The sequence below is a fragment of the Berghia stephanieae genome, chromosome 11 (assembly GCF_034508935.2).
Source record: "Berghia stephanieae isolate SIO BIC M18660-M18661 chromosome 11, UCSD_Bste_1.3, whole genome shotgun sequence".
In the NCBI taxonomy this organism is placed as follows: Eukaryota; Metazoa; Mollusca; class Gastropoda; order Nudibranchia; family Aeolidiidae; genus Berghia; species Berghia stephanieae.
Genome location: NC_088370.1, coordinates 16,135,355 through 16,157,907, shown reverse-complemented (window position 1 = coordinate 16,157,907; position 22,553 = coordinate 16,135,355). Strand labels below are relative to the sequence as shown.

At 37.1% G+C, this 22,553-nt stretch overlaps 1 protein-coding gene across 1 annotated transcript in view; it reads left to right on the top strand.

Moving 5' to 3' along the window:
- The window catches only part of LOC144957404 (solute carrier organic anion transporter family member 3A1-like), a 123,920-nt gene extending 101,598 nt beyond the window's left edge, over positions 1 to 22,322 (top strand). The window contains exons 6-15 of the mRNA XM_078888687.1: positions 2,407 to 2,571; positions 3,763 to 3,843; positions 6,058 to 6,175; positions 8,473 to 8,653; positions 10,551 to 10,744; positions 12,860 to 12,924; positions 19,015 to 19,143; positions 20,354 to 20,451; positions 20,820 to 21,105; positions 21,724 to 22,322. Of these exons, the coding sequence (XP_078744813.1) occupies positions 2,407 to 2,571; positions 3,763 to 3,843; positions 6,058 to 6,175; positions 8,473 to 8,653; positions 10,551 to 10,744; positions 12,860 to 12,924; positions 19,015 to 19,143; positions 20,354 to 20,451; positions 20,820 to 21,105; positions 21,724 to 21,875 (1,469 nt within the window). The 3' untranslated portion in view covers positions 21,876 to 22,322. The remainder of the gene's footprint in view (positions 1 to 2,406; positions 2,572 to 3,762; positions 3,844 to 6,057; positions 6,176 to 8,472; positions 8,654 to 10,550; positions 10,745 to 12,859; positions 12,925 to 19,014; positions 19,144 to 20,353; positions 20,452 to 20,819; positions 21,106 to 21,723) is intronic.
- The last annotated feature ends 231 nt before the right edge of the window (positions 22,323 to 22,553 follow it).

Sequence of the window (22,553 nt, the reverse complement as noted above, 5' to 3'; positions counted from 1 at the left end):
TATTATTATTATTATTATTATTATTATTATTATTATTATTATTATTATTATTATTATTATTATTATTATATTATTATTATTATTATTATTATTATTATTATTATTATTATTATTATTATTATTATTATTAATCATCGATATCAGCCTCCATGGGTCGGTCTGGAATTTATTATAAAATGTGTGTGTGTGTGTGTGTGTGTGTGTGTGTGTGTGTGTGTTTGATGCAGCAAAGGCCCCCATTCACTACCTGTAAATTAAAAGGGAGTGATGAATGAGAGAGAGAGAGAGAGAGAGAGAGAGAGAGGGGAGAGAGAGAGAGAGAGAGAGAGAGAGAGAGAGAGAGAGAGAGAGACGTTTTTTATTTGGACATTTAAAAAACTATACATGTATCGTTTTATCTGAGATAATGGGATGCTTCGCTCATAATTTTCAGCTTCTTTTTCCCATTTGTTTATTTTTATTTTTTTTTTTTTTCAAAATAATTTGGCATCCCGGTTTGCTATAACGTGGACGGACGGCCGTGATTCATTGATGGTCTCAGTGGCTTTTATTTCAGCTGCTGCAAGTCCCGGTAGTCTTGTGCCCCAGGGGTAGGCACACGCATAACATCCGTTCGACGAAAAGTGATTAATCACTATACACACATCATTATGGTGTTTTGAATGGGGGCAAAATATTCTAGCTTTGTTTTGTTATTATAATATGATGAACTTGTTGGTTTATTGGGTGGTGGCAAAATTAATCAAATGATAGGATCTCTTTTCTTCCCCTTTCTCTCTCTCTCTCTCTCTCTCTCTCTCCTCTCTCTCTCTCTCTCTCTTTCTCTCTCTCTATCTATCTATCTATCTATCCCATTTTCTCTCTCACTCTCACTCCCACTACCTCTCTTTCTATCCCACCCCCCTTATCTCCTATCTCCGGTTCTGTGGTTCGGTGTTACGTTAATGCCAAGCGATGATGAGCGGTGCCAATGACCGGTTAGGTAACAATTCTCACGAACTCTGGTCCAGGCATTTACTTTCTTGGGGACATACACACACACATACATACATACATACATACATACATACATACATACATACATACATACATACATACATACATACATACATACATACATACATACATACATACATACACACATACATACATACATACATACATACATACATACATACATACATACATACACACACACATACATACATACATACATACATACATACATACATACACACACACATACATACATACATACATACATACATACATACATACATACATACATACATACATACATACATACATACAAACATACATACACACACACACATACATACATACATACGTACATACATACATACATACATACATACATACATACATACATACATACATACATACATACATACATACATACATACATACGTACATACATACATACATACATACATACATACATACATACATACATACATACATAACATACATACATACATACACACACATACATACACACTACATACATACATACATACATACATACATACATACATACATACATACATACATACATACATACATACATACATACCACACACACACATACATACATACATACATACATACATACATACATACACACACACATACATACATACATACATACATACATACATACATACATACATACATACATACATACATACATACATACATACATACATACATACATACACACACATACATTCATACATACATACATACATACATACATACATACACACACACATACATACATACATACATACATACATACATACATACATACATACATACATACATACATACATACATACATACATAAATACATACACACATACATACATACATACATTAACTCAATCGACTCAGGTGTAAAGGATGTAAAATAGAGGTATCATACTCTTACGACTCATTTGAAGTGTATCAGGTTTGCGACTTTTTTGATTGGATTGAAATCTCCGGTTTGAAATATTTTGACGAGTTTTGGGTGATGAACAATGTATCATCAATTTCGTTCCTTTCTACAAACGGACACCATTCTGCTGAATGAACGGCTATGTGGTCTAGTAGTATGACACTCGCTTTCGGATCGGAAAGTCCTGGGTTCGAGCCTCGCGCTCGGTACACAGTTGAGTCCTTGGAAAAGGCTCTTTACTCACATTCTCTCACCGTACTCAGGTGTAAAATGAGTACCTGGCCGTTAACAGCATAGCATTGTCTTTGTCCGAGAAATTGTTATATCCCGTCCTACATGTTAAATGTTGCTGTTGACCAGGGAACCCTTGTAAGGCGCTTTGAGCACATTTAGTGGATATTGAGCTATATAAAGCTCAATTAACGTGTTTCTTCTGTCTCCCCCAGAAATCCCCCGGGCTGTCATGCATCTCCTGAAGAACCCCGTGTACGGTATCCTGCTGCCCGCCATCTGTTGTGAGATTTGCATCGTGTCTGGCTTTGTTGTTTTCCTGCCTAAGTATTTGGAGTCTCAGTTTGGGACGTCTACCTCTATGGCCAATCTCTTTACTGGTGAGTATCGGTTGGTGTGTGTGTGTGTGTGTGTGTGTGTGTGTGTGTGTGTGTGTGTGTATGTGTGTGTGTGATTTGTTGTTTTCCTGCCTAAGTATTGAGTTCATTCGGACGTCTACCTCTAGGGCCATCTCTTTACGGGTGAGTATCGGTTGGTGTGTGTGTGTGTGTGTGTGTGTGTTTGTGTGTGGTGTGGTGTGTGTGATTTGTTGTTTTCCTGCCTAAGTATTTGGAGTCTCAGTTCGGGACGTCTACCTCTATGGCCAAACTCTTAACTGGTGAGAATAGCCTTCAACAGTCGTAACGTCACTTCCCTGGTAATGACGCATCGTAACTTAGTAACTGGCTCTAAACTATCGGAACAATGGCGGACGCCCTTATGAAATATTTCTCCGACGAGCATAAAAACGCATCCAGAGGGAAAAAAAAACATTATAAATCTGATCATGTTTTGACTTTTACACATTCGGATCACAATATGAAACGTTCTCGCCAGCATGAAGAATAAAAAGTACCGATTTTCTTTGTTTAGAACCACAATGGCCGCTGTTCCTATTCGGAACGTCTACCTCTATGCAGCCGTACTCTGAAAAACCCCATATTTTAAAATATGGCCAGAAATCTTGTCCTTCAAATATCGACCGATTTAAATGACCCTCAAATTGGAAAAAAAACAAACTCTCAAACTTGGCCATCTTCTTGGTATCCTACCCAGGTGAGGCCTGCCAGTTTCATTTCTTCTGACCAGGAACGCCTCCATGTCTGTTTTGGACGTCCCATCTTTCGTGTCCCCTTGGGGGGTTCCACACATGGACTGGCGGGTGACATTGCCTCTATCCTTACTTACTTACTTACTTAGGCCGCCCCTTGGGGCGCCCAACATGAGCCACAAGTCTTCGCCATTCTGTCCTGTCCTCCATTAGCGTACGCAGTTCCCGGGTGTTGTCCATTCCTGTGTCATCTAGCAGACAGTCAATGTAAGTTTTATTCTGCCTGCCTCTGCTTCTGGTTCTCTCAGGTGGTTCCCATAGCACAAGACTGCTTGCAATCTCCTCCCTGTGTCTCCAGCAGTGCCCCGCAAGTCTCAGTCTTCTCATTTGTATCCTCAAGCCTCTATCCTACTATCATTAAAAGTTGCTAATCTCCCACCTACCCCTCCCCCTCTCCAATTCATTTGCCATTATCTAACAGGTGGGATCGGGATACCTGGTGCAGTGCTAGGAATACTCATCGGAGGCTACATCATGAAGAAACTCTCGCTGACCCCTAAAGGTAAATGATACGATCCGTTAGTCTATCTATAGTAACATCTGTTTAGTTCATTCATTACCATATCTATCCGTTCAATTATCTGCTTTGTTTTTTGTTGGTTGTTCGTTTTTGTTGTTTCTTTTTTCTTCTTGTTTTCTTTTTATTGTTTTGGTTGTTGCTGTTGTTTATTGGTTTTGGGGGTTTAGGGTTTTGTTGGTTTTGTTTGTTTTTTTTTTTGGGGGGGGGGGGGAGGTAGGGTATCCGTCCATCTGTCCCCCTCATTGTGGATTTACCATAATATGTCGCTGGGATTAACGCATCCATACATGTATTCATTCATTCATCCCCCAATCCAACCAACCTTTTAACTTATGGCCCTTTCGTTTCATGTTATCATCTTCTTCATTATCACCATCATCAGCATCATCACCATTGTTCTCCTTTTCAATTTTCCCCCCATCTCCTTTTGTACTTTTATTTTGACCAAGAATTTCTCTCTCTCTCTCTCTCTCTCTCTCTCTCTCTCTCTCTCTCTCTCTCTCTCTCTCTCTCTCTCTCTCTCTCTGGTGGAGAGAGAGAGAGCTAGAAGAGAGAGAGAGAGAGAGAGAGAGAGAGAGAGAGAGAGAGAGGGGAAAAGATGAAGGGAGAGAGACGTGGGGGGAGGAATGAGAGATAGAAAGAGAGAGAGAGAGAGAGAGAGAGAGTGAAAAGAGAGGTATAGAGAGGGAGGAGCGGGAGGGGAAAAGATGAAGGGAAAGAGACGTGGAGGAGGATTGAGTAAGAAAGAGATTGAGAGATAGGAAAAAAGAAAGAGAGAGATGGAGAAAAAATGAGAGAGAAATAGAAGGGCAGGGGGAGGGTATAATTTACGATTCATTCATCTTTTGTATTTATTAAACGAGTTATTTTTATCGTGCCCAATAACACAACGAGCTTGCGAGTATGGTATTAGTTCTTCTATTCACCATAATTTGTATCTCCTTCTGCTTGAATGACAATTTGACCCAAAACTAAAAACGTTTGGTTTGTAATCATGCGCACCACAAGATTATTTATAATTGCCAATCAGCTGTCTTTTACACCTAATTTCACACCAATAAAATGTGCGCAAATATTCTGCAATCGTTGAATAAAATTTTGTATTCAACACGTTCAAAGAATTATTTATTCAACGATTACATTTTTACTTAGAAATGATAGAGTTTTCCAATGAGAGAAGGGTGGTGGGGAAGGGGGGTGGGGGTGTATAATATAAGTAGGACACATGCCCCATGCCCATAAATCTTCCCGTGACTCTGGCATGAGTAATAAAACTTTTATCCTCTGGTGTGTGTGTGTGTGTGTGTTTGTGTGTGTGTGTGTGTGTGTGTCAAATCAATGATATCAGATGGACTCTCGCCTCCCCCCATTCTCTCTATCTCTTTTATCTATATCTCTACCTCTCTCTTTCTCCCCCCCCCCCCCCCCCCCCCCCCCCATTTTACTTACACACACACACACACACACACACTTTTACACTTTTTCTATCTCTGGATGGAATGTTATAGATATTTTTTATCCTCTGGTTTATATACAGTCCTTAATACCCGATTCACTCCTTTCCCACCCCTCTCTCTCTCTTTCTCTCTTTCTCTCTCTCTTTCTCTCTCTCTTTCTCTCTTTCTCTCTCTCTTTCTCTCTTTCTCTCTCTCTCTCTCTCTCTCTCTCTCTCTCTCTCTCTCTCTCTCTCTCTCTCTCTCTCTCGAAAAAGAGTATAACTTGTATCGTCTGCTGTATCAATCAGTCACTCAAACCATCAATAAAGCATCAATCATTCAGTCAGTCGGTAGATCGATTGATCACTCATCTAATCAATCAATCAATCAATCAGTCAACCAATCAGTCAAACAATACGATCAATCAATGTATCAATCAATCAAGCAGATTATCAATTAAGCAATATTAGTAATAAAACAACTAATTAATTTATCAAACAATATTATTGTCCATTTTTCTATAAGGCTGTATTATTCTAGTATTGTCTATCAATCGATAAATCAATCAATCAGTCAATCTATCAATCCATCCATCAATCCATCCATCCATCAATCAATCCATCAATCAATCAATCCATCCATAAATCAATCAATCAATCAGTCAATCCATCAATTAATCAATCCATCCTTAAATCAATCAATCCATCCATCCATCCATCAATTAATCCATCAATCAATCAATCCATCCATCCATCTCCAGGAGCCGTCCAGTTTGTCCTGCTACTTAACACCCTCGCCATCAGCGGATTCTCATTCTTTTTCTTCCTGGGATGTGACAACCTCAAAATCGCTGGCGCCAACTTTCCCTACTTCAACAGGTAAGTGGACTGTCGGATATTAAATCACTGCTGGTATAGATAGTATGCGCTTGGCTAAGAACCTCACAACATTGCCATCCGGAAGTATAACGGACCAACACACAAAACAGCGTGCAACCATGAAAGTTTATAGGCAGGTTAATACAGTTTAGTGAGAACTACTCATAAACGCGACGGCAAAAAAACAACAAAGACCTGAGTGACGTCAACTTCGAACTATCTATAGATAGTATGCGCTTGGCTAAGAAGCTCATAACATTGCCATCCGGAAGTATAACGGACCAACACACAAAACTGTGTGTATCCATGAACGTTTATAGTCGGGTTAATACTTTTATGACCATTACTCATAAACGCGGATGGCAAAAAACAATAACAAAGACCTGAGTGACGTCATCTTCGAACTATCTATAAGGTTTCTATCCGTTCTCTCTTTGATCAAAAATGTAGCTGTTTATGAAACTGCAGTCCCAGACAAAACAGATTGAAAAATACAAGAAGAAAAAAAGAATTCATCCTTCCAAAAAATTCAGCCTACTATGTCTGCAAAGGGACCCAATTTTGAGCTTTTCTTTTTTTTTTTTTTTGTTGAGATTTTTAAATATAGAGCAATATGCAATAAACGTGCGCAAAGCGCTTTACAGAGGGTCCCTGACCAACAGCAACACATAACATGTAGAACGAGACAGGACTCCTGTGAGGCGATATTACACATTTTTTTATCTGTCATAGACAACGCTGTTAACGGTCAGGTACTCATTTTACACATGAGTACGGTGAGGGAATTTCGAGTAAAGAGCCTTTTCCAAGGACTAGATTATGCGCCGAGCGAGGAGGCTCTGGACCTTCCTGTTGGTCAGAGACCATCTATTGTGAAGCGCTTTGAGCACGTTTAGTAGATATTGTGCTATATTTTATGAGCTCTATAGATAGTATGAAGATGACGTCACTCAGGTCGTTGTTATTGTTTTTTGCCATCCGCGTTTATGAGTAATGCTCACTGAACTGTATTAACCCGACTATAAACGTTCATGGATACACACAGTTTTGTGTGTTGGTCCTTTATACTTCCGGATGGCAATGTTATGAGCTTCTTAGCCAAGCGCATACTATCTATATAAATTATAATTTATTGGGTTTTGTTTGTTTTTTTGTTAATGAAAAAAAAAAAGAAAGAAGAGAATATTGTGTTTAGTCATGGTGTGGTTGAACAGCTCCTGGTGCTTGGACTATGATGATGATGATGTCGATTGTGGAGTTATGAGATTTTTATGTTATGTTATATTATTATTATCGTCAGGTCAGGTCAGGGCCATCAATAATAAGTTATTGATTTTCTATGTTACCATGGCAACCAGTCAGAATCACGAAATTGGTATATTTGCGTTTTTCTTCCCATTTATTAAAAAAAAAAGTTTGTTTTAATTTATAGTAGTTTATATATATATTTATAAATTATATATATATTATTAATATATATATATATATAATGTGTGTGTGTGTGTGTGTGTTGTAAGTGTGTATATTTGTTTGTTGGTTCATTTGTTTGTTTGTTTTTTGTTGGTGGGTTGTTTTTTTTTTTGTTTTGTTTTTTTTTTGTTTTTTGTTTTGTTTGATTGTTTGTTTTTTGTTTTTGTGTTTTTGCTCTTTGGGTATGATAGGGGATACCTTTTTCGTATAATTGAATGAAGATGCCGATGATAGTCGCCGTCGTCGTATATCTCTCTATCAGCCTCATGCTTCAGTCATCATTCATATAAACATCCATCACAACTCATCACTCATACTACAATACATCTATCACATACTACTACATACACACAACTCACATATACACTACTATACTACTACTACTATACACTATCTACTATCTACTACACTATACTTCACACACTCACTACTACTACACTACTACTACTACTACTATCACTACTACAAACTACTACTACTACTACTACTACTACTACTACTACTACTACTACACTACTACTACTACTACTATACTACTACTACTACTACTACTACTACTACTACTACTACTACTACTACTACTACTACTACTACTACTACTACTACTACTACTACCACCACCACCACCACCACCGCCAACACCATCACCACCACTAACGACTACCATCACCACCACTACTGCCACCGCCACCAGCATCACCATCACCACCACTACTACTACCACCACCACTGCTACTACAACTACTACCACTACAAACGGCACCACCACCACCACCACTATCACAATCTCTCTTGTTTCTCTTCCTCCTCCTCCTCCTCCCGCCCAGCACTGGCCACAAGATCTTCGAGGCCAACCTGACGTCCAGCTGTAACCAGAACTGTGCATGCTCTCCCAACCACATCCAGCCCATCTGCGGCATCAACGGCATCACTTACTTCTCCCCGTGCCACGCGGGCTGTACAGGGGCCAACCCATTCTATGCTCCTGGCAAGGACGAGAAGGCTTTTGTAAGTTCATCCAAATCTAGTAGGTTTTAGAGGGCAGGGAATAATAATATGTATACATTGTCGCCATAGATTCTCAACTTTGTGTTTATACATTTTAATGCATGCCACGTCTGTAAACGAATTTACATTTTTTGGGATGTTAAAGTATATTATTATTATTATTATTATTATTATTATTATTATTATTATTATTATTATTATTATTATTATTATTATTATTATTATTATTATTATTATTATTATTATTAAATAGGAGAACTGGAGAGAAGTGAGGGCGGGGTGGGGGGGGAAGGGGGGGGGGGTCAAGGAGATGAGCAAAGAGGGACTGAGGTAGAGAGAGAGGGGTGGTGGGGGGGGGGGGGATAAGGAGGAGGATAGGAAGAAGAGATAAAGAGAAGGAGACAGTCATAGAAGGGCAGAGAGAAAAAAAGAGGTTGGATAGAGATGAGAGACACACACACACAGAGAGAGAGAGAGAGAGAGAGAGAGAGAGAGAGAGAGAGAGAGAGAGAGAGAGATGGGCAGAGAAAAAGAAAGATAGATAGAGAGACGGGGGGGGGGGGGGGAGTTATGAAGAGAGAAAATAAAAGAGCGGGGGGGGGGGGGGGGGGGGTGAGCGGAGGGAAGAGAAAGTTACTCTAATTTTTAGATTTAGATTTCACTCTTCAATTTAGCCAGTTCTCTGGAGTTCTCTGTTTGCGTGCCGACACGTTGCTAACTGACCACATAGGACGTACATACAATGGACAAGAGGCGGGGAAACTTGATCTGTATGTCCAATGAATCATTTAACCCCTTCTCGGCGCTGATGGACATGGTCATCCATCTGCCCTGCCCGTGTTGTCACACCTTACCCCGCCGATGTGTTAATGAAATGAATGCAAATGAAATGAGTTGTCGACCTCTGTGATCCGTGTGACGTCAGCAGCAACGCATAACAACCAATACCAGTTGTAATACTGAGGACTAACATGTCTTGTCTTGACTCCTGCAGACTTTACCTTGATTACTGGTTGTAATATAACACTCTGGGTGTTAAGACTTTTTTTTTTCTTTTCTTTTTTTTTTTTTTTAAAGTTTTTTTTTTTAGTTTTCTGTTTTGGTTGTTTTTGGTCATTTTATTGGGTTTTTTTTTTTTTTGAGGTTTGTAAAGAATAATTTGTTTCTTTCTCTTAACCAGTAATTGAAGGTTAATTCTATAATGAGTAAATTATTGCTATCCCTCTCCCTTCTTTCTCTCTCCTCCTCCTCTTCCTCTCTCTCTCTCTCTCTCTTCTTCTACCTCTCTCTCTTCTCTCTTCTATATACCTCATCATCTCTCTCTCTTTTTCTTTTCTCTCTCTTCTCTCTCTCTATTCTCTCTACTCTCTTCTTTCTCTCTCTCTCTCTATATATATATATATTTAATATATATTATAATATATTATTTATATTCATTATATTTATATATATTCTATATGTTGTGGTACTTGTAGTCAAGAGTGCTTCGTATAAATGTTGCGTTACATTTGTAAATTAAACAATTAGTCTCTCTATCCTCTCATCTCTCTTTTCTCTGCTCTACTCTCTCTCTCTCTCTCTCTCTCTCATCTCTCTCTCTATCTCTTCTCTCTTCTCTCTCTCTCTTCTTTATATATATATATATATTCTATAAAATATATATATATATATATATATATAATTGTATTTACAATCATATTTTAACATCAATAAAACTCTATATTTTATAATTTATTTTATATTAAATATATTTTTAAATTATACATATAATAAATTTATTCTCTCTCTCTCTCTCTCTATTTTATTATATATATATATATATATATATATATATATATATATATATATATATATATATATATAATTGTTGTTGTTTTTTTTAAAAATATATCAACAGAACTACAGCGGCTGTTCTTGCATCAGGGAAGGGCCAATAACCCACTCCAGTCTAGAGGTGATTATCTCCCCTTTGGCAACCAGCGGCGGCTGCAAGAATCGCTGTGAAAAGTTGCTACCTTTTCTCATCCTTCTAGTCGTTATGACCTTCTGCGTGGCCGGAACTCAGATGCCCTTGCTGATGGTCACTCTAAGGTAAGTGTGATCAAAAATATGAGCATCCAAGTAGCTCATTTTGGTAGATTGATATTGCTCAATACCTTCAGATTGGTTCATTGAGTTCATTCCCCCAGCAGGCCATGCAGTATCATATATCCATTTCATACAGTACCAGTCACTAGTTAGGTGTCGCTTTTGTACTAACACTCTTACAATATCCATCACTGACTTATACAGCTTGGTACTCATTCTCATCTGAGTCAAGTGGAGTAATGTGTGTTAAGTGCCTTACTGGGTGGGGATCCTGACCTCCCATCGTGGGCAGGGAGGTACATGCTGTGTCTTCTATCCCCCCATACCCATTTTCCAATTGTGTCCTGTCGTTGTCTTGGAATGAGATTACTTGGTTTGGTCCTGACCCTGGCCGGAGTCCTTGCATGGGAGGGAAACAGTCGAATGTATAGTTACAGTTTTGGGAGATATTTTTTTCCTAGTAAATCATCTCTCTGTTATGCATTGTATTATGTTTTGTTTACATATTATATTAAATGATTTGTAAACATTTGAGTGTTTTCCTCTTACTTGGGACCTGTGCTTGTGTCTGGATGAGACTTTTAGGTGATCTCAAACTTAGTATTCGAGAGTGTGCTCTTGGAATCTACATCTGTTTCCTATTTGAACTAGTTCCCTTTTGTCTTACCTTTTCTTTAGTGCTTTAATTGTAATTCTAGAACTTTTTACTATCCCATTTTCTTCCTTTTTACTGGCGCTGATATGATCTTAATGTGTTGCAAGCGCCGTAAAACCCTTAAAAACAAAAAAAAAACCATTAAGTGCCTTACCCACCAAAGGCATCATGTCACGACCGGAATTATCCACAATCATTGTCACCCATTCAGTCACTGATCACCGTTAACAGTGCTTGACTGTTGTGACAAAGTGTGATATTTCGAATCGTATTTACCTACTGCGATAAAAATATAACAAGTTTGATATATACAAAGAAATGAAAGAATACGTTTATTCCACCCCTCCAAGTAAGATTATTCTATTAGATGTTTTGTGACCAAATTTCATGGTATTAGTACATCTATTCACCATAATTTGTGTATATATATATTATATATATATATATATATATATATATATATATATATATATATATATATATATATATATATATATATATATATATATATTTGTATAAATAATTAATTCCATCCTTCCCATTGGAAAACCCTATCATTTCTTAGTAAATTATTATCGTTGAATAATGCTTTGAACGCATTTCATTCAACCATTGCAGAATATTTGCGCACATTTTACTGGTGTGAAATGTGGTGTAAAAGACAGCTGGTTGGCAATTGGATTCAATAGTCTGATGTCACAGCGGCCATCGTGATTCTAAACAAAGAAAATCTGTACTTTTATTCTTCATGCTGGCTAGAACTTTTCATATGTCTTGTGATCAGAATGTGTAAAAGTAAAAACATGATCAGATTTATCATGTTTTTTCCCTCTGGATACGCTTTTATGCTCGTCGGAGAAATATTTCATAAGGACATCCACCATTGTTCCGATAGTTTAGAGCCAGTTACTAAGTTACCATGCGTCATTACGAGGGAAGTGACGTCACGACTATTGAATCCAATTATAAAATAGTCTGTCGATGCGCATGAATACAAATACCATACCATTTGGTTACAAAATATCTAATAATCTTACTTGTAGGCGTGGAATAAAAGTACTCTATCATTTCTTTGTATTTTTTAAAATTCGTTATGTTTTTTTTATATCGTGCAATAACACATACTCGCACGCTTGTAGTGTTATTGGGCACAATAAAAATAACTTTGTATAAATAGAAGGAAATGAAAGAATCGTAAAATATCCTATACTGAGTACCTAAAAACTTCCATGTGAATTTTAAAAAGGCTGACTTTTATCTGTTGCAATTCGATGTGGGGGGGGGAGGGGGGGGAAGGAACACGTCGACCCCTCATCTGGGGCCAAATGGGCGTTCCTTATTTTATTTTTGAAAAGTTGGCAGCTATGCTAACATAATTAAATTTTGGTCAGTTTACAGTCGTTGAATAATCACTGACAACATTTTCCTTAATGGTTATTTTCTTTCTTTTTTTTCTATTCCAGGTCAGTGAGTGTTATGGAGAGGTCTTTTGCTCTAGGCTTGCAGTTTGTGTGTATGAGATTGTTTGGTAAGTAGATGTTGTTTACCATTTTTTTGGTCATTATTTATATGTATTATCATCACTGAAGTTATCATCATCATCACCGCCATTGTCGTCATCATTGTCACTCTACCTCGTACCCCAATTCCGAATTGGGTTACAAATGAAGAATCACGCCGTGACTGTCAGTTCACGTTCGACTGTCAAGAAGGCTGGACGCGTCTTGTTTTGTCTATTTAATGCAAACAATTGTGTTAATTTTTCCTTATCCTTATTGGATTTTTAATCTGTTATTAGACCTGTGACATACCAATTCCCATTGGAGCATATTATTAACACTGTGAAAGCGGTGCTTAATGATTTAAACTTTTGAAGAAAAATGTTTAAATTACTTCTAATAAACAATGGAGCCAGATAAAGTTGAAGAGTTGAATAGGGAACTTTCTACCCCCGCGGGGGAGAAAACTAAAACAGTTCCCATAACATCTCCCGAGGGAGTGTTAATTCATACAAAAGTATATTATTAACACTGTGAAAGTGGTGCTTAATGATTTAAACATTTGAGGGAAAATGTTTAAATTACTTCTAATAAACAATGGAGCCAGATAAAGTTGAAGATTTGAATAGGGAACTTTCTACCCCCGCGGGGGAGAAAACTAAAACAGTTCCCATAACATCTCCCGAGGGAGTGTTAATTCATACAAAAGTATATTATTAACACTGTGAAAGTGGTGCTTAATGATTTAAACATTTGAGGGAAAATGTTTAAATTACTTCTAATAAACAATGGAGCCAGATAAAGTTGAAGATTTGAATAGGGAACTTTCTACCCCCACGGGGGAGAAAACTAAAACAGTTCCCATAACATCTCCCGAGGGAGTGTTAATTCATACAAAAGTATATTACGAACACTGTGAAAGTGGTGCTTAATGATTTAAACTTTTGAGTAGATAAAGTTGAAGAGTTGAATAAGGAACTTTCTACCCTCGCGGGGGAGAAAACTGAAACAGTTCCCATAACATCTCCCGAGGGAGTGTTAATTCATACAAAAGTATATTATTAACACTGTGAAAGTGGTGCTTAATGATTTAAACTTTTGAGAAAATGTTTTAAATTACTTCGAATAAACAATGGAACCAGATAAAGTGGAAGAGTTGAATAAGGAACTTTCTACCCCCGCGGGGGAGAAAACTAAAACAGTTCCCATAACATCTCCCGAGGGAGTGTTAACTCATACAAAAAACCCAATTTCTTCTCCCGCGGGAGAGAAAAAGAGGGGTAAAAATGGAGAATGTAAAAAAGACAGTAGAACATATAAAAGGAAATTAGAATCTAAAACAAAAGCAATTGGAAATGAGGCAGTTAATCAGGGGCCATCACATTTAGTGAGCAAGGAAACCCACTCTAATACCCACGCCCATAGCAATCCCCACGCCTCAAATTCGGAATTGGGACAGTTAATTGTAGAAGGTTTCAAGTCACTAACGCATCTATTAATGACTAATCACGACTCCAGCGAGCCGTCATTAAAGAAACGAAAGCCGAATGAGAGCGAAAAGGGGGGAGAAGGCACGCACACAATGACCGCAACCAGTGACCTCGACGAGCTAGAGATGCTCGAAAATGATATGACATACGAAGATGAGAAAGAAGAAGAGGTGGAAGAAAGTGAGGACAAAGATGAAATTGATAATGAAATAAAAGAACTGGAACAGTTTTTTTTTAATGTACCAGAATCGTTTGGTGAAGACATTCACGAATCGGTGGCAAAGATAGTCAATAATGGAGTGTGCGCTAATGTCAACAGGGAAAAAACCAAGAAAGTGTTGGATAAACACCTTTGCCCTAAAAACACCCCCAATCTCAGAGTCCCTCGAATTAACCCTCAAGTATGGCGTATACTGCCTACTTATGCAAAATCTAAGGACACGACCATCAATAACATTCAATTGTTAATGAGCAAAAGTTTAACCATAACAGCTAAACTGCTGAGCGACTTAGTTAAAAGGAGCCAGGAAAAGGATAATAAGAGGGTAATAGAGGTCAAAGCAATGACTCCATTAGTCACGGTTTTGTTAAGAGTGGGATCAGCTGTATATACTAATTGCAGCCAAATTCGAAAAGAAGCACTTAAGCCTTTTCTGAATGAAGAATGTAGAGAATTGTGCAAACAGAAAGAAAGCACATCAACGGAGTTCCTTTTCGGAGATAATTTAGACGAAAGCATTAAGACAATTAATGATACCCACAAGCTTTCGAAAGCCGTGACAAAACCTGGCACGTTTCACTGTGATGGAAAATAAAAAAATGGTCAAAGGAGGATGCCTTACCCCTCACCATCCAGAACCCACAAAAGCAGAGGGGGAGAGGATAACAAGAGGAGGACGGGGAGGAAGGAAACACTTCTCACAGAACCAAATTTAACTTTAGGACAACAATGATAAATTATGAAGGGAAAAGAAGACAATAGCGCAAGTTTAGAATTTAAGAATACTATAGATCATTTCACAGAGGGGAAAACAAGATTATATATACAGAAATGGCAGAAAATCACTAAAGACCAGTGGGTGTTAAACCAAATTAGGGGAGTTTACCCAGAACTTTGTTTTACTATTACCCCTGTGTAAACTTTTATCCCAAAAAGCATAACATTTTCGGAACAGGAAAGAATACTAATTGAAAGAGAAGTTAGAGAATTGAAAGAGAAAAATATTATCCAAGCAGTCAGAGGGATGACGAGGATAACCAGAATCAATTGTATTCTAATATATTCGCTAGAACTAAAAGTAATGGGAACCTTAGAATTATTCTCAACCTTAAGCATTTCAATAAATACGTTAAATATACACATTTTAAAATGAGCAGTCTTCAAGAGGCAGTATATCATTTCAGGAACAATGCTTTGCTTGTTCCTGTGACTTAAAAGATGCTTATTTCAGTATTGCACTACATGAGAAAGCTAGAAAATTTTTCAGATTTATGTTTTCAGGGGAAAGTTCGAATTTACTTCATTCGTAATGGGTTTCACTGATGCTCCGCGGATTTTTACAAAAGTCATAAAACCAGTACTTGCTCGCCTGAGAGACGAAAACATTATCATAATTATGTATATAGACGATGCCCTCATATTGGGGAGAACAGATTTGGATTGTTTACGAGCTTGTAACAGAGTTTGTAAACTATTTGATGAACTGGACTTCACAATAAATACCAACAAATCTCGCCTTATACCAACCCAAGAGATTACATATTTAGGGTTTGTCTTATATTCAAAGACAATGACCATTAGACCAACAGAGGAAAAGATTAAGAAAATGAAAAATCTTTGGGATCATTACATTCGTGAAGAATTTATTACCATCAGAAAATTAGCGGAAATCATAGGAACACTGGTTGCGGAAATCATAGGAACACTGGTTGCAGTTTGCCCTGGTAACTAATATGGAAATATGTTTTATAAAAGATTGGAGATTTATAAAAACAAATCGAGTTAACAAAAAATAAGGGTAATTTCGATAATATTATTGTTATAACAGAGGCTATAAAGAAGATTGAAAATGATGGCTTTCTATGGTGGGCAGTTAACCTATTAAGATAGGATCACAACCTGAAGGATTTATCTTAACATCAGATGCCAGTAATACTGGATTGGGTGGAGAATTTGCAGGAGTTAGAACTGGAGGTTTATGGTCAGAAGAAGAAAGAAGATGGCATATAAATTATCTTGAATTGAAAGCGGCTCTTCTCACTTTGAAAGCATTTTCTTCTGATTATAAAGGCCACTCTAAGATTACTTTATTTTGCGACAATACGACAGCTGTATCATGTATTAACAAAAAAGGCAGCATGAAAGAAGAATGCAATAATATAACCAGAGAACTATGGTTATGGTGTATAGAGAGAAATATGACAGTCAGAGCTGTACACATACCAGGAAAAGAGAATACTGAAGCGGACAAAGCTAGTAGAGAAAAAGGGCTTGAAACAGAGTGGTCTCTAGAGAAATCTGTCTTTGACGACATTAACACAGAATATGGGCTCTTCCAAGTTGACGTATTTGCTAGTAGAATAAATCATAAAATAGAACAGTGTGTCTCAGAGAAAAAAGATGCAGACGCATGGAGAATAAATGCTTTTTCATTTTCTTGGTCTCATTTATATGCTTATATTTTCCCTCCTTTTAATCTAATTATCAGAATCCTACAAAGAATAGAAACCGAAAAAGTGGATTGTGTCATGATTGTTCCGGTTTGGAAATCACAACTATGGTTTCCAAAACTCATAAACTTATTAACAGATGTTCCACCCCTATTACCAAAGAAAGCCAACCTTCTTCATCATCCAGTAACAAAACAGAAAGTTCACCCCATATTACACAACAGCAGAATGATAGCCTGCCGCTTGTCCGGGAAATTCTCGAAAGTGCAAACATTTCAGAAGAAATTAGTGAAATCATTATCAATTCATGGCGACGAAATACCAGAAAACAATATACTACATACATCAGGAAATGGCTGGTATTTTGTAATAAAATCAGTAAAAATCTTTTCCGCCGTTGGCATCAACACTACTTAAATTTTTAAAGAAATCTCTATAGATACCACGAGGAGAGGGACAAAAAAGACAATGGAGTTAGCGGGCATTGATATCAGTATTTTTAAGCCCCATTCCACCCGGGCAGCATCTACTAGCAAAGCGGCCACAAAAGGAGTTCAACTTTGTATAATACTGAAAGCGGAAGATGGAGGTCAGAGACCACGTTTAAAAAATTTTATCATAAGCTAGTGGAGAGAACGAAAAAGGATTTCAATAGGGCAGTACTGGATGAACAACAAATGAGTAGTGCTACGTGGATTTCGTAATTTACGTCATAACAGACAAACGCTTTCAAGCTTCATTTGTAACCCATTTCGGAATTGGAGTACGAGGTAGAGTTCGAAAATTAAACGAACTCACCTGTGATGTTTAATTGAAACTCTGACGAGTCCAATTCCGAATGGGGAACAAATGCCCACCCATTGGTAAATATCATCGAAACTCATTAGACTATAATATAATAGTGTTATAGATTATACTTGTATGTATGTGTCCCATCCCGTTCCATTTGTTCCGTATGTCTGTTCTGACGCGTTAAAGCCTGACAGTCACGGCGTGATTCTTCATTTGTTCCCCATTCGGAATTGGACTCGTCAGAGTTTCAATTAAACATCACAGGTGAGTTCGTTTAATTTTCGAATTGTCATCATCACAGCTATTATCATCATCATCATCATCATTGATCAAATTTTAACCCCCCCCCCAAAAAAAAACCACAACATTTTTAGCAAGCAAAAAAATATTGATATTGTTATTTGCATATGAAAATAATTTGTCGATTAGCACATGAAAAGACCCCAAAACAACTGAACATTTTATTAGCCCCTAGAATTTAAAAAATAATTATTTTTTTTTCAGCGCGAAAGAAAATTGAGATTGTTATCAGTGCAAAATATTTTGAAGGTGATAAAATGATTTACTATTATCTGTTCTTACCAAGGTATAATTACATGTTTATATTTTTTTTTTTCTTAAACATGGACACATTCAACAGTGGTATTTAAACCATACACCATTATATCCTTTCAATGCACACTTCAGGCTTTTCAAACTTCAACTCACTTATCTCGATCTCTGCAATCGGGCAGTTCTTCGCTAATGGAGGAAAACATCCCAAGAACAAAGTTTGCTGAGCGTGGTTTTGCATTTTTGGCTCCAATCGTATGGAATTCTTTACCACCTAAAACCCGATATTAATGTGAAAGTCTACCGGTCTTCAAAGGGCATATAAAAACCATTATTTTTCGTTCTGCTTATATAGTGATTCTATGTGAACTTCGAACAAGATATGTGTGTGACTATTGTAGTGATTTTGTAGTCGAATGAATGAACATGTGTGTGATACCAAAAAAAACCTATTGTAAAGCACTTCTGAACACTATTTGTGGATACTGGTGCTATATCAAATAATAATAATAATAAAATCTTTTTTTCCAACACCTGCCTCCCCACCTCTTCCCGCTTCCCTCTCCTGGCAATTGTTGCACCCCCCCCCCCCCAACCTTCACCACTTGACAACAGCCTACATTCCTAGTCCCATATTCTTTGGGCAGGCCATAGATCAGGCTTGTCTACTCTGGAGTCAGAAATGTGGCGGCAATGGTTCCTGTCTTCTCTACGACATTGTGCGATTCCGATACAGCTACGTAGGTAAGTGGACACAAAGAAATGTATAGATAGAACGAAGTTGACGTCACTCTATTCCTATTCCTTGTTTTAATTTGCTAGTCAGAAAAGCATAATCCTGGAACATCCAAGGGTGATTTTCATGCACATAAACCTTCCAATATTTGAGGAGTAAAGAATTCATTTTATAGATAGAATGAAGATAACGTCACTCGGGTCTTTGTTATTGTTTTTTGCCATCCGTGTTTATAAGTAATTCTCACTAAACTGTGTTATCCAGACTATAAGCATTTAAGGTTACACATAGTTTTGTGTGTTGGTCCGCTATACTTCCGGATGGCAATGTTGTTAGCTTCTTAGCCAAGTGCACACTATCTATAGATAGTATGCACTTGGCTAAGAAGTTCACAACATTGCCATCCGGAAGTAAAACTGGCCGACACACAAAACTGTGTGTAATCTTGAAGGTTTATAGTCATTGTTAATACAGTTTAGTGAGAATTACTCATAAACGCGGATGGCAAAAAAAACAATAACAAAGACATGAGTGACATCATCTTCGAACTATCTATGCAATACAGGAGTTAAACATTTCAACAACAAAGTTTTGTAGTGTAAATTAAATAAATAAAATTCCCTTTTTGAATTCCATATGTTTTTTGTTTTTTGTTATAGGATTTTCCAGGAGAAGATTGAAATAACCCAGGCATGGCTGTTAAACAGCATACATAGAGAGCAAACATAATCTTAGACATTTACCTGATTACTCACAGAAAATTCAATCTGTATTTATGTGATCTTCATATGGCTTTGTTGTCTTGTTGTATTGCACTTGCTTTTCGACCAGTAGGTCCAGGGTTCGAGTTCCCCTCCTGGGCAGTGCAAAGACAAGTCCTTGAAAAAGATTCTTTACGCACATCCTCTCACTGCATTCAGATATAAAATGAGTACTTGGCTGATAACAGTGTTTATATTTTTAAAAAGATATTAATATATCACTTCTCAAGGGTTTTATATATAGAGCACATAAAGTGGATTTTATAAGATATAGAGCATATAAAGTGGATTTTATAATATATAGAGGATATAAAGTGGATTTTATAATATATAACAGCTCACGGTTTCTATTTGGTTTTGGTTTTGTTTTTTCTTTTCTTTTTTTTTTTTCTTTTTTGTGCCTTTCGTTTTATATTTTTCATCGGTCCTTTCATTTTATATTTTTCATTGGTTTCAGGCATTGCCACGGGGTTGAAAGTGGTCTCCTTGTGTTTCTTTGTCGCTCTCTGGTTCATTATACGAAAAAGAACATTGGATGATGCAGAAATGGATCAGGTAAAGATGGACATACAGTTTTCCATGTCTTTAATTTCAACCTAAATGTTTTGGAAGTTCTGTTTTAAAAAATCTAGATAGCAATGTGAAATTGAATGTAAGCTTCAATTTAATTATACGAAAACAGATAAAATGGACGTTTCGGGTTTCCCCTTTATAAACTTACATTCAATTTCACATTGTTTATAAAAATCTAGAGATACAAAGAATAGATGTAGCTGAAAAACCAAAGCAAAGTGAATTTTTGTTCGTTTATTAATTAATTTATTTATATATTTTATTTTTTTTTTAATCGACTTTTATTTATCCATCTATTTATTTTATTGTATTCCATTTATTCATTTTTATTGCTTGTTTTTAATTTCCAGGAAGTTACGGTTGGTGGTGAACCTGATAATGAAGAATGCAAAGAGAACCACAATCACCACGCTTTAGACTTTCCTGGAGGAGGAGGAGGAGGAGTTGGGAGGGAGGATGGTCATTCAATCCGGCCTCCCCAACCAGCAGAGCCGCCTCTACTCGGGAAGCCGGATGGGGAGACTGCCCTCCGCCCCTCCCACCTGCCCATTCCCATCTACAGTAACAAGCAACACCCCCACCCCCCAAGGATTTCACATTCCGCCCCAGTTGGGCAGCCCATAATGGATGGACAAGGTGCCTTATTCTATGTTGTATCATTGTTGGCATTGTAAACATCATCATTGTCATCATCGTTGTCATCATTATCCTTATCATCAAAATCATCATTATCTTCATCGTTGTCACCATTCTCATCATCATCATTACCATTGTCATCATCGTTGTCATCATTCCCATCATCATCATTGTCATCATCATTGTCATTATCCTTATCATCATCATCATCATCATCATCATCATCATCATTACCATTGTCATCCTTATTATCATCATCGACTTAGTCAGGGATTAGTTTGTGGCTTGGTGGCTCAGCTCAGCAATACGGCGTCTTTGTCTTGCCACAAAAGTGGAACAATGTTAAGCTTGGGTCAGTGGCTGGATGGGTGACAGTGAACGTGGAAAATTTGTAAGGTACTCAGCACTCAACTCAGGTGTGAATGAGGACATATTGTGAGGATGATTATACAAAAAGGGTTGTCTAACAGACCACTGGTACTGTTTGAAATGGAAATAAGGCCTGCTGTTGGAATGAATAAAAAATGGGCTTTATAGATGTTCATATTGATTTAACCGTATTATAGCAACTTTAATTTTACAACTATTAAACCCCTTTTAAAAATTTCCTCCCCCCAGGACAACAACTCAGTCATAGTCTGTTCACAGACGGTCATCACGACCCAAACCAAGAGGTCATGGTCATGTCCCCAGGGTCAGTCAACCTTCAATCGCTTCCTCTGACAGCAACATCGTCAAACTCTGTTTACAATGAAGAATCCATCTTATGATAACAAACAGCTAGCCGGCCAGTCAGTCAGTCCTTTTGGATTGATATATATAAAACTACAGATGGCCGATGTGATGTGTCTGTCGTCGTCGTGTCGTTGTCGTCGTCGAGGCCGATGGGTGGTGGAAAGATGAAATTGGACTGAATTGAGTGCAAACTAGTCCAAATCAAGATGAATAACCCTGATAGAGGCACGAGTTGGACAATGAATGTCAGTCATATCTAACATGTTACAATCTGGACATTTTTTGTTGTTGATTACAATGAAGACAGTGATAATATTGTACATATAACGAGAAGCAAGTTTATTGATATATCTGTCTTTGTCGGCTTTACTGTCAAAGCTTTGTGTGTTTTTTTTTATTGTTTGTTTGTTTTTTGAAAAATTGCGTATATAATACATGTGTAAAGAAACATTATGAATTGTACGTTGTTGATATATATATATATATATATATATATATATATATATATATATATATATATATATATATATATATATATAATATATATATTATACTTCATTGACATTCAATTTTAATGATGATGAAATTGTATGAAAAGAATAGTTCTGATTTACTATTTACTATTGTAATATTGGGGGAAAACACAATAGGAATGATGAAACAAACAAAAAAGAAAGCATTGAAAATAGTGCAAAAACACATTTGAAAAAAGT